The sequence below is a fragment of the Oryx dammah genome, unplaced genomic scaffold, assembly GCF_014754425.2.
Source record: "Oryx dammah isolate SB20612 unplaced genomic scaffold, SCBI_Odam_1.1 HiC_scaffold_27, whole genome shotgun sequence".
Taxonomy (NCBI): Eukaryota; Metazoa; Chordata; class Mammalia; order Artiodactyla; family Bovidae; genus Oryx; species Oryx dammah.
In genome coordinates this window covers 115087670-115099814 of record NW_024070211.1, presented here as the reverse complement: position 1 = coordinate 115099814, position 12145 = coordinate 115087670, and the positions used below count along the sequence as shown (strand labels likewise).

General features: G+C 49.1%; 1 protein-coding gene and 1 long non-coding RNA gene across 3 annotated transcripts; one reads left to right on the top strand and one right to left on the bottom strand.

Annotated features, from left to right (window-relative positions):
• The first annotated feature begins 540 nt into the window (after positions 1–540).
• LOC120854309 lies at positions 541–2359 on the top strand. The gene is made up of 3 exons (XR_005718953.1): positions 541–631; positions 1753–1813; positions 2254–2359. It is a non-coding gene; the product is annotated as an uncharacterized LOC120854309 (long non-coding RNA).
• A 663-nt stretch (positions 2360–3022) lies between these two features.
• HOXD8 (homeobox D8) lies at positions 3023–7831 on the bottom strand. Of its 2 annotated transcripts, none has more exons than XM_040228216.1 (2): positions 6381–7831; positions 3023–5995 (listed from the first exon to the last, which is right to left on the bottom strand). In XM_040228216.1, exons 1-2 carry the CDS (start codon positions 6928–6930, stop codon positions 5700–5702), a joined length of 846 nt encoding a protein of 281 aa, XP_040084150.1. In that variant the 5' UTR covers positions 6931–7831; the 3' UTR covers positions 3023–5699. The 2 variants fall into 2 exon arrangements, with proteins under 2 accessions (XP_040084150.1, XP_040084151.1); XM_040228217.1 differs by having other exon boundaries at positions 3023–5992.
• Positions 7832–12145: the final 4314 nt, after the last annotated feature.

Below are 12145 nucleotides of genomic sequence, written 5' to 3'. Positions count from 1 at the left end.
CCACCTTTCATAATCTCAAGAGGAAATGGGGCTTCCCTTCTGTTTCTGAGCTCAGCCGGACCCCACCCAGGGCCCCAGGGGACGCCCGCTCAGAACCTGAGTGATCTGGAGGCAGGGGACGCAGACAGGCACTCCCAGGCCCCGGGGAAGTGTGGGGGGTCGGGCTGGGCTCCCCGAGCTAACCGAACGGGTGGACGCCTCGAGCTTTTCGGTGGCAGCGCTGGGAGCGCGGGGCAGGGGCCGCTCTTACCGGAGGTGCAGAGCTGTAGGCGGCGGTCGTCCCCGGCGGCTGCTGTAATCCACTAAGCGCTGCCCGGTTACTCGCGCTCTGCGCGGCAGGGACCCGCTCATGTTGGAGAAGGAGCCGCGTCGGAACCGCGCGACTCGGCCACCCGGCTGCAGGCCGGCGGCTCCCGGCGGGCGGTGCCGGCGCCAGTGGGGGCCTCGGCGCCCCGGGCTCCTTCCGGGCTCTCCCGCCCGCTGGGCTCCCCGCCGGCTCCGGAGGCGGCAGCGGCGCGGCCCGGGGCGAAGCGGCCGCGGGGCCAAATTGGGCGCCGGGCGCGAGCCGAGGCCGCCGCGGACCCCGCAATCCCGCAGCCGGCGACTGGAGCCCACCTCTGCGGAGACAAAGGTTAGAAAAAGAGGGGGTGAGGCTCTAGGAAGGCAGAATGCGGGGGGAAATTCGCCTGGGAAATCAGGAAAAAGGCCGTGAAGGCGAGCGGAGCCTGCACATGACCAGCCGCAGCCAATGACGACCGCAAATAGGTCATAAAAAGGTCTATTACCAAGTTGTAAATTTTCTTCAAACAAAAAGGAATTTACTGCAATTCCTTGCGGATTTTGCACATACAGCTCGCAAGCGCCATGTTTTCCCCTCTCTTTCTCTCTCTCCCCTCTCCCCTCTTCTCTCTCCGTTTTTCTGCTCTCCTTCCTCCCCCTCCTCCTCCTCTTTCTTTCTCCCTCCTCCTCTTTCTCCGTGTCCCTCTCCACCGCTCGCTCTGCCTTTCTACACTTCACGGTTCCTTTCTCTAGGAATTCTTTTCCTTTTATTTTTTATTTTGGTTCTTTAGCTTGAAACCTCTGCTCCTTGGGCGCTGTGTTTCAGGGAGAATGAATGCCGCGCTCGCTTGGGGAGGTGAGCCTGTCAGTCACCCCTCCAACTCTCCCCTCACTTGGCTTCTCCTCTCCTCCCCTCACCAAAAGGCCTCTCTGAAAGAGCAGCCAAGCGCTTTTGGTTTTTGCCCCTCTCATCTTCAGGCAAGCCACCCAGTCTGACCTTGTGCAGAAAACCGGGGCTCTGCAGGCCAAGAAAATGTGTGCTCTCCCCAACCCAACTCTCTCCAACATAAACTGGGGCCCCTCCTGTTTCTTGGGGTTTCTGCAGTAGGAGAGTTGCCAATCAGCTCAAAGGCTGAAAATGGTTTCAGGTACGCGTCAACTTCTCCAAAATAACAGTTTGAACTCCCAATACCTATACTTAATCTAGATAGAAACACCCCCTGGGACAGTCTTATCTAGAAGAGTCAATCTTTTTTAATACCCTCTGAAAGTCCTTGTTTAAGTCTCCCCTAAGTGCAATTCGCATTTCTATGGAATTAATTCTAGCCCCTCTTCCCTTGCCCCCCAAAATGTTTGTCCATTGAAGAGCCTGTTCAATGCAATATTGAAGAGGAGAGGGACTCCATTTGTTCAGGAAAAAAGCAGCTCCCCAGTTTCAGGCTTGAAAAAAAAAATAGTTCTTTTTCTTCAAAGGCAGGAGTGCCAGTCCTTTTGCTCTTCTCATGGAAGCTGCTCCAGAAAACCCCAGCTGAAGGTAAACATCCTTGGCTAGCTCCCCTCATCATTAATGCATGGGCATGGCCATGCAGGCTTCAAATGTGCCTGTAAGAGGTAACCTCTCCTTACCCCAACCCCATCCTTTCAAGGACACTGCTTTGGACTTCTAGTAATACATTTATAAATATGTGCATTAGGATTTCAATGTGTAAGTTCTCTATTAACATCCTCATACCAAGTCCCTAAGTGGTCATACACTTAAGTAGGAAAACACAGCACCCTCTGGAGCAGGCTATGTGTATCCCTTGAAAAAGTTCTGATGACCTTGGATGTTTCTGATTAAAGTGCTTCTGTTGCCATGTGTCAGCAAAAGTCATATTCTTTCTAGAAAAAGTCAGTGAGCTCCAACTTTGCTGGAGGTACCCAGAGCAGCAGCCAGGTTCATTAAAATGTTCTCTTTCCCCTGTTCACCGCCAGATGCATGCGGATTCAGCAAACAGTGGGAAAGCAGAGGACACAACTTTGGATGTGAAATAGTAACACCTTCTGCAGTGAAGAATAATTAAACAATATTTTAATTACACAAAATCGAGCATGTTGTTGGACCTTCCCAAACAGTTAACACTTTATGCTGGTCTATACATGTCTATACGTTCAGAACATTGTTTCGTTCTGAAACATTCTGAGAAATAACCTCAATTGTCAATTTTCCTCTACCCAAATAAAGGCAGAGTTTATGACCCTCTGTTTCAGCTGGTGGAAGGAGGGCTGGGAAAAGACTGCACTTTTGAAAAGGCAGCCATATTTGTACTTTTTCACCCTGTGCAGAGATAAGCCATGTGCTGGGCTTTGTGGAACCTCACAAAATGGCAGCCCCTGAATTGACTTTTCTCTAGGAACCGTTGAGATCCACACCTTCTTTTGTGTGTTTCTGGTCTACGCAGAGAACCCAAATCACTTAGGACCCTTGGTTTTTTCATCCAGTGTTAACATTGGAGGGTCCTATTTTTCTGTAAATGATTTACAGCCCTCTCTAAGCAGACTCTCTAAGCAGTCCAAAGGGTTCTCTGAAGGCTTATGCAAATTTCTGCAGCAAAAATGTTGGTTCGATATGCTGCAACCCTCGGATGTTTACAGATCTGAGCCAATTAGAAGGGCATCTCCTGCACTCGTTACTGGGAGTTGTCTGCATGAAACACAGATGGGGGTTTCTAGCCACTGCAAGAAAGAAGGTGGTGAATGTGTGTGATTGTAATTCCACAGACTCTTTATTTGAAGACAAATCTGTTTTCCCCAACTACAAAAGGAAGCATGTATACCTACATTAATTACCAACACTTTCTCCATGAGTAATCTATGTATATGTACAACAAATATATACCCAAAATACCAAATGTGTAAATGTACAAATACTCTCAAGTGTACTAATTTTTGCAAGTCTTTTTGTGTACATGAGCTACGAATTTACCATAGGTTAGGGGTCCAACAGGGCCAGAAGGTACAACACTTTCAGAGTAGCACAAAATGGAGGAAAAAACACTTTTTACCACCCTTCCTTAACTGATTTCCACATTAATCCATGCACCGGGTCCCCCACCATATAAAGTCTTGCCCAAATCAATGGCTCTAAAAATGATTTTCAGGGAGAATTCTTGTGTAGAAGACAGTGAATTTTGCTAATAGAGGAATCCCTTAAATGGAGGGCAGCTGGAGTCTAGCCAGCCCCAGTCTCTAGCCAGCTTATTCCCACCCTCTCCACAGCCAGACTGTTCCCTAGCCATGCTTTCAAGCACTTGGCACACTTGCTCTAAACCAGTCAACAGCAGAGTCTCAGGCAACACACACAGTAAAACGTTTCCAAATCCAGCAGGCACGTTTGCAGCTGTCTCTTCTTGTGCAAATGTTTCTTAAGCCCCGGGCCGCCACCCTTGACTTAAAACTCTTTCCTGGCTCAGGTCAGCAAATGCCACAGCCATGGCCTCTTCCCTGGATAGAAAGCCAGGTGGTGTTCGCCTCTGGCCTAACCTGTGCCAACTTTTCCCTGGTCCTTGAAGCAGCAGGCAAACAGCCCACCATCACCTGAACAAGTGATACAGGCCCCAAAGTATAGGATTCCATTTTCATACCTGTGCAATAAAAGCCACTCTGGAAATTAAGATGTACCTCTTTAAAAACATACAGGCATCTAGAAAAAGAAGAGAATTCTTCAAAGTTTTACCTGATAAAGGGGCTTTCCCTTTTGTGGGGAGAAATGTTAGTTTACTTGAATTTCTCCTCTTCCCTCCTGTCCCTCTTCCCCCTCCTCTTCCCTCATAAAATGGCAGCTGCAGGAGTAGCCTCAAATGGAAAATGGATATCTTGTTAATAACAGATCCCAAACCCCAGCATCAGCGCTGGCTCAATGGAATAAGCTGTGGTATAATCTGGACTCTGAGTTGCTACCCACTGGGCCTACAACTCCAGTCTTTTGCGAAGTTCAAAGCTTTCCCAGTATCTTATCAAGGTTGTTTAGAGCAAGATGAAGCTAGAATAGCCTAGCCTCTCTGAAATGAAAGAGAGCTCCTCCCCACCTCGCATTTATTTATTTTTATAGCAAGGGTGCAGGTAACCCCCCTCCCACCTTTTAAAAATCAAATAGATGCTTTAGCAGGATGCTGCCTCCTTCACATGAGCCCTGGAGATTGTTCCTGACTCAGGGAAAGGGTTATTGGCGGCGCTCAAAGACACTAGCTCTAGAAAAAGGATTAATTTCTTTTATTAAGGAGCTAGCTATATTCTGCAGCGGTTGTTTACACTTGGATTTTTCTGCATTTGCTCTCAAGGCTTGTTTCAAATAGGTGAGGCCAACCTGGAGAACAGCAGAGGACGTACCAACCGATATCTGAGATGCACACAAGTTGGCTCACAATGGGCGTGCAAACAGAAAGAAGAGAATACAAAATAAATATGGCACCTCCTCAGAAGAAAAAAAACAAACACAAAAACCGGAATCACAGCGGCGGCCACAGCACAAAGACCTAGCAATTGCAGGCGATACCAAGCACAGTTCAAAACGAAAGCAAATTCAGAAAGGAGAGGCTTCCACAAGGTGACTTGCCAGACTAAAAAGTATCTAAGTGAAAATGTTATAATTGACTTTTCAAGTATTCATTCACTGTAGATGATTAAACTGCCATAATTCATATAAACTATAGAAAAATTATTAAATGTCAACTTTGACATTGTCCTGAAACTTCTGTCACTAGCCGAACATTTTCCTCAAGTTTAAGGAAGCTGCAGAGCCAGGACTATACATTACACTCTTCAGCTAACATGTGCTTTTCTCAATATTTGGCCCAGACTTTTCCCAGAGATATTACATTTACAAAATTCTCAAAGAAACCTTTTAGGAGTAAACAAAAGGCACCCGAACCATTCATTATAAAAGCAGAAAAAAATATAAATAACACATTTTAATCAAATAATATAAAGTAAATATTCTGCGGGCATAATTTTTTAAAATTAATAAACTTCTTTTAATTTACTCACCATAAAGAAAAGATTTAAAACGTTCAAGTGCACTTGTTTGATTAATAAAGCATTTTATATTCAATTATTTAGTGCTAATCATTAGGAAGTTTACGTTGTCGAGGCAAAATCACCAGCTCAGACATTAAAAACTACCATTATAAAAATATAGCTACAAGGTCAGTATCAAATTACTCTTACATAGGACAGCTCAAGGGCTGTTTCTATGCGACACTAGAAACATTTTTTTTTAAACACCCAAATCCCTCTCAAAGCGCAGAAACCTCAAGAGCAGTGACATGAAGGTAGCTTGAAACACAGGTAAAGTCCTTTCCAAAAAAGAAAACAGGTGGTGTCCACCAGCATATGCTGATCATTAGTTTTAATAGTCTGCGGTAAAATTTTAAAGGTAGAAGTTAATTTGTCGGGCCTTCCGCTCGGTCTTCCTCCAGCTCTTGGGCTTCCTTTTTGGTTTCCCCATCCTTCGCCTCCTGTCTGGAAACCGGGAATTTGTCCTTGTTGTTCTCCTTTTTCCATTTCATTCTCCGGTTCTGGAACCAGATTTTTACCTGTCTCTCTGTGAGGGCTAAGGCATGGGAAACCTCGATTCTTCTCTTCCTGGTCAGATAGGGGTTAAAAAGGAATTCCTTTTCCAACTCTAAGGTTTGGAAACGACTGTAGGTTTGTCTTCCCCTTCGTCTACCAGGAGCTGCTGATTAAAACAAAGAGAAAAAAAAGAGGAAAATAAACATTAAAAATGTAGTGGTGCGTCTGCAGGTTGCTGGGGTTTCTGAAACAGGTCTAAGGGGTGAAATATACACAACTCTCCTTAGGTCTGATATAATATATAGCATGGGCAGGCAAGAGGGACAGCGAGAACGTCCTAGCAATTATTATGACCCCCATCATCTTTTCATGGTTTCTACTTTAAAGAAAAAAAAAAGTCTGTACTACTTCATGAATAAGAGTCACTGTAAGCTACACCAGAAGAAAAAGGAGAGGGAGAGAAAAGGGGAGTTTTAAAGCAATTACGTGAGATGAAAGCAGATTTCTCCCCCTCTCCCCGCTTAAAAAAAAAAAAAAAATTGCATCCCAACCTTGTGGTCTCATCCAGGGAAACATTTGAGAAGGAGACGAGCTCTGATTTAAGTGGTCTGGGTCCTCGCCAATATTACCACTGGACGATTTACAGTCAGGATATTGTACCAGCTCGGCCTCTTGCTGGGTCGTAAAAATCGGCTGTCTCTGTAAGTTATCGTATCCGTAAAACTTCGCGGGCTCCCCGTGACAGGCAATCCCACCGCAGGGGGGAGGCGGCGGCGGAGGAGGTGGGGCGGCCTGGTAGGCTGCGGCTGGGCTGCCCCCGCCGGGGTGGAAGTAGTCCTGGCCGGGACCCGGGCCGCCCCCACTACTGCAACCCGGCCCGGCGGGCGGCGGCGATGGGTGCGGGTGCGGGTGCGCGTGCGGGAAGCCGGCGGCGCTGTTGCCATAGAGCTGCAAGGCGGCGGCAGCGGCGTGGCGGCCGCCGACCTCGGGCGCGAAGTGACAGTCGTAGTAAGTGGGATTGATGGCCTCGCCCGCCGCGGCCGCCGCCGCGGCCGCCGCCTTGTACTTGGAGTACAGCGGGTTCACGAAGTACGAACTCATCGAGGCGGCGGCGGCGGCCAGCGGCCGGGGGCCAAGGTAGGGCGGCCCCGGGCGGGCGGGAGGCGCGGAGCTGGCAGGGAGCGCGCCTCAGCGCCACCGCACTGCCGCGGGGGCCTCTGGGGCGGCTGCTCGCGCCACTGGGGCCGCCGGGCTACGTTGCTGCTGCCACCCGCCCGCCCGCCCGCCGCTTCTGAGACCCCGCAACCGCGGGCACTCCGCTACTGGGCGCTCATGCTCCTCTCTCGCGCCCGCCGCCTCGACCTCGCGCCGCCTCCCTCGCGGGTCGCAGGGCCTCACCCAGCCCCCGCGTTCCACTGCCCGCCCGGCCTCTCCCGGCGCGCGCCGGCTTGGCCGCAATAAACTCGCCAACACCCCGGTGACCTGCCCCGCAGCCTCCACTCTTTCCTCTCAGGCACCAGGCGGCCCTGAGCGCACCGGGACAAAAAAAAAGTGCGCCCGGCCCACGGAGACACTCTTTGGCTTCGGTTTACAAACCCCCGCTCTGGAGGGAAAAGGAAAAAAAACACCCTCTGCCCGCCGCCACCTCTCACCTCGCCCCCCCCGCAGCCCCCTCCCACCGCTCTCGCCGCCGCTGCCGAGGCTGCCGCCCCGGTGCGCCCCGGCGAGGCATTTTCGCACCACGCCACTGCCGGGAGAGGGAGCGAGATGGACGCGAGATAACCGCGCGGAGGGATCCGCGCGGAGGCGACATCACTGCACCCGACGGGACGCCTCACGCTGGCGCGGAGATGCCTCCGCCAGCCTTAAAGGGGGCCCATAAAACCGCACTGCCAAGGGCTCGCCGTGCCCCCGGGGCCCAGGGAATGCGGGCCATGGCCGGCAGGGCGGGGGCACCGCAGAGCCTTACACTTGGGGGTGGGGGAGCGGGGAGGCAGGGAGGCCACTCCCAGGAGACTGTGGAGCAAATGACTCCCTCCCCGGCCCCTGGAGCAACCCCTCAGAGGTTGGCCGTGGCTTTTGCGCCTCTGGACACGCGGGCGCAGCCCAGGGAACGAGGACAAGCCGTGTAGACGATCCGGACTGAATATTTGAGTTAGGTCCTATCCAAGTGGCTTGATTAAAGTCCACAAAGGTGACCTCAATACCAAAGTGCATTATCAAAGCGAATCTAAGTAAGCCCTTCTTTTCCAGCCGAGAGGGCCTTGTGGAAATGAGATGTACATTTACCCTTGACGCACTGCACGCCTGGCTGAGGCTCCCAGGTTAATTGATATTTAATGGAAATCATGCCCATGAATATAGTTTCCATCATTTCACCCTTGATAGACGTCAGTACCAGGCGCAGGGGGCAGCCTGAAGAATGTGGGGAGGGGGAACATTAGCATTGCTGAGGGAGTAAATAGAAAAGCAGAGAGAAATGTTCCAAGCCGCGAAGGAGGACTCACGCTGGGGAGGCTGGTATTTTCTCCGGCAGGACGCGCGGCTCCAGGTCTCAGCCCCTGCGTGGAGAGGACCTCGGCAGGCGGTGGCCCCGGGCGGAGGTCGGGGAACCGACACCCGGGAGCCCCCCAAGGAGCCTCCGGGCCGGCGTTCGGAACATGCCGGTTCCAAGCAGCTGCAGGCGGCGCCCATCTAACGATTCTAGTTCATGCAACAAGCCTGTGAAGTTAGTGCCGAGAATAGGCGCCGTGTTCAACTTAAAAAGTTACTAATTTTTCCAAAGGTAAAGAAAGAAAACTCAATCTATGAAGGACAAGGAAGAGAAACGTCCCGTGTCATGTGGGCAAATCGAGTGTGAATCGGAAAAATATTCCTGATTTTAGAAACTGGCTCTGAAGCCTCTTGGCTTTACACCACCAATTCGCCTTCTCTTTCCCCTTCTTCTTCCCCCGACCTCAACTCCTGTGTTCATGATGTTCAATGTCCAATAAATGTAATAGGTCTCTGCTGAGTGTGTTTTCCTTTGCCTACTCTGCCTTTTTCGTGGGTCTTTGGGTGACCCTTTTTCTTGGGATACTCCATTGTTGTTGAGGGCGCCAGGCCCACGGGAGCCGACCTCAGAAACACTCTCAGCCCACCGAGGACGCCCCCGCTAAAACTTAAACACACCTTGCTGGCTTTTCACGCCAAATGAGAATGTCTAAAACCCCCAGACAGCTCCCAAAGGCGTAGCAGGCGACTGATTTCAACTACCTCTTGCCCTTTGTGGGTTGGCCCAGCTCGTGGTTGAGATCCTGAGGTTAGTCCGGGTGGACAGAATATTATTATTTTGCAAATGGAGAAAATAAGGTTGAGACGGAAAGGCATAACAAGATAATGTTTTATTTCTGTAGGGAATAGCTGAAAATAGTGAAGGTAAACGGATTGCTAATGAATCTGCAGATTATAAAGGCATGTCTTATTTTTAAATTAGTAGGGAGTGCAAGGAGGCTTTTGCTGTGTGAGTGGTGATGGGTCCGGTTTTTGTTGTTGTTATTGTTGTTTTCTGCCAGTTATCACCAGGTAAAAAACTTCCTTTAAATCCCTAGGCGAACGAACTGATTTGGACGGTTAAGGGTTTGTACTCCAATCTTGCAAATACTCAATTAAAAGAGTAATTATTTTCAATAAAGCCTTGAAACAAACTTTGTAATCGTCCCTTTTAATTTCACTGTTGGGCGTGTGTGTGTGTGTGTGTGTGTGTGTGTGTTAAACCCTCGATAGTGGATTTTGGAATGGAATGGGGGGAAAGAAGAGAGAGCCTAGATCTCAATAATACAAAGCACTTTCTAGAACTTTGTGATTCCTGTGGGGGCGAAAAAGAAACACAAACACCAAATTCATTTCTACACACATTCTGGCCTAATTACGAAAACATTGTAAGACAACACTTCCTCTTGGGACAAAACAGTTTTATTTTTTTTTCCTTCAAGCATTCCGTTTATAATCTGAATGGGAACAGAGTGCGATTAACTTCGTAAACATTAGTATGCTTGTACACTTTTCTGTTTTGATACAATGCATTAACGTAACAGTTTTCAACTGTGCTGTAGTCCAAGTTTTCTGAAATCCTGACTAAGCCAAATTTTATACGTAATAAACACTTCTAGAGAATGTAATAGTGCACATTGATTCTTTTTGGTTAAATTTATCCTAATTTGGAATCTAACGTAGGATTGTATCTTTAATCAAGCCCTTCTTCGGCCGCAACGCCAGCTTTACGATCGCAAAATGGAGCAACGGCGCTCTCTAGTGGCCAAATGCCACCTCTAACCGAGTGAGCTTAACTTCTCTTTATTCAACTCAAACCAATGCCAATCTTGTTCTTTAGCTTGACTGGGGCTTGGATCGCTGACACTAATAATGCTTTCATCTCTTTGACTGTCGACAAGTCAAGTGCAGAAAACAGGGGCTCCTGAATGCCAAAGATATTTCTGCTCCCGAGAGCTTCCAGTAGTGTCTTTTTCAAAAGCTTCCAGCCCTTATTTTGCCAGACACAGTAAGTCCCCATTCTGTAATCGCCCACAATTACAGAATGGGCTAGATTCAACGAGATCAGAACTTTCTAAATATCAACTGCTGTAGGCCTCTTTTTTTGTTGTTTTTTTAACAGTGGAACCATGGACTTCGAAAGCTAAGAAACTATATGTTAAATTCGTTCATTTTTTCTTTTAAAGTTGTTACATGTAGCATTAAATCCTGAATGTTTGCTACTTTGTAATTTTAATGCTTCAGGCCCATTTCACTGGACAATGGGGGTGGGGATAGAAGGCAAATTAAAAACTTTTTGATTTATCTCTGAATGCCTGTCTGGAAAGGCCCCGTTGGGCTGTGTTCATTGGAACTTCTAAGCACAATAAATGAGATATTAAATTTATATCAAAAATCACAGAGTGAAATAATTAGCTAAGCATTCCACTTGAGTTTTTTAAAAAGCAAAGACTTTAATCAGTTTAGATGTTTCCCAAGAGGCTAATCTTTTTTCTCATTTTCAAAAATGCTTTCCTCCAATTCAGCTGTAACGATTAATTTATCTGTAAGCAAGCAAATAATTTCCAACAATATTTTTGCTCCATGTTTGGAGTGGAGGGCTAGATATTTTTGTGAAAGGTCATTTAAGTGGTAACTTCATCTCTTTCCGTCGACCATGCGGCTGGGAGATGCTCGGCCTAAGTAAATGACCCAAGAGCACTAACTCTCCCACCCCCAAATAACAGACATATTTTCCTTTTTTGAAAAGAAGGAGCTAGACGGCGGCCATAGTCAAATATTATTGAGAGCCACCCACTGGCTTCTTCTATACCCAGCTTATTTTAAAAATCAGAACTGTATTGTCTCCTCCCTACTACCCCCATTTTTTATTTCCTAGGTGCTCACACCTCATCCGGGGCTCCCCAGCCCGTCTTCTTAGTCCAACGGAGTCCTGTTTGTATTTTATTGTCCAGATTTTAAGAGACCCAGTTTTGTCTGCATTTTTCCTTTCCTCCCACAAACACAAACATCAAAATGAGATACTTTCAAAGCGAAGCGCCGGGCCTGTTGTAAACTCATTACCTCCAGACGTCTCGCCGACTCGATGGCTTTATGACACCTTGGCTCTTCCTGTTTTCAAAGAGCCCAAGGTATCGGGTTGGCCGCAGGGGCGGGGGTACGCAGCACCTTCTGCCGGATCTGGGCCTCGGATTTCCCTCCCTGCCCCCCTCTGGTTTTCCTTCAAGTCCCCTCTTTCATCCGGATCCCCCCAAAACTCTGCCATCGCCCCCGCCTTCCGCCCAGCCCAAGCCGCCCGGCGCCGCCGCCTCTCGGGCCTGCAAAGGCCGTGTTGGGCCCAAATCCTCACTTACAATGACCTTCATTTTAGCCTCTGAATGCGGCCCTCAGAGGGCCGAGCTGGGGGCTAAACACACAGAAACTGGGAGGGGGGAGCGGGGTGGGGATAGCTGCGGAGGAGAGCCTTGACCATTTTGATCTTCTAAGGTCACTTCGGGGCTCCTGTGGGGAGGGGCGGAAGCTCATAGCCTAACCGGCTCAGCCCTCCCCGGAGCCAGCCAGCCCCGCGCAACTGGAGGAGTTGCCCCAGGGTGCTGAGTTGGCCTTTCCCTGGTTGCGTTGGGGGGTGGGGGGAGCGGGGGTGTTAATGGCTGCGACTCCGTGAACAGAGGGAGATATGGGGTGCGGTATGTCAAAGCCCCAGAAAGACGGTCCCTTGGTTTCTGGGGTCCGTGGGCTCTGCCGGTTCTGCTGCAATGCTGACACTGGGTCCAGGGTACAGAGT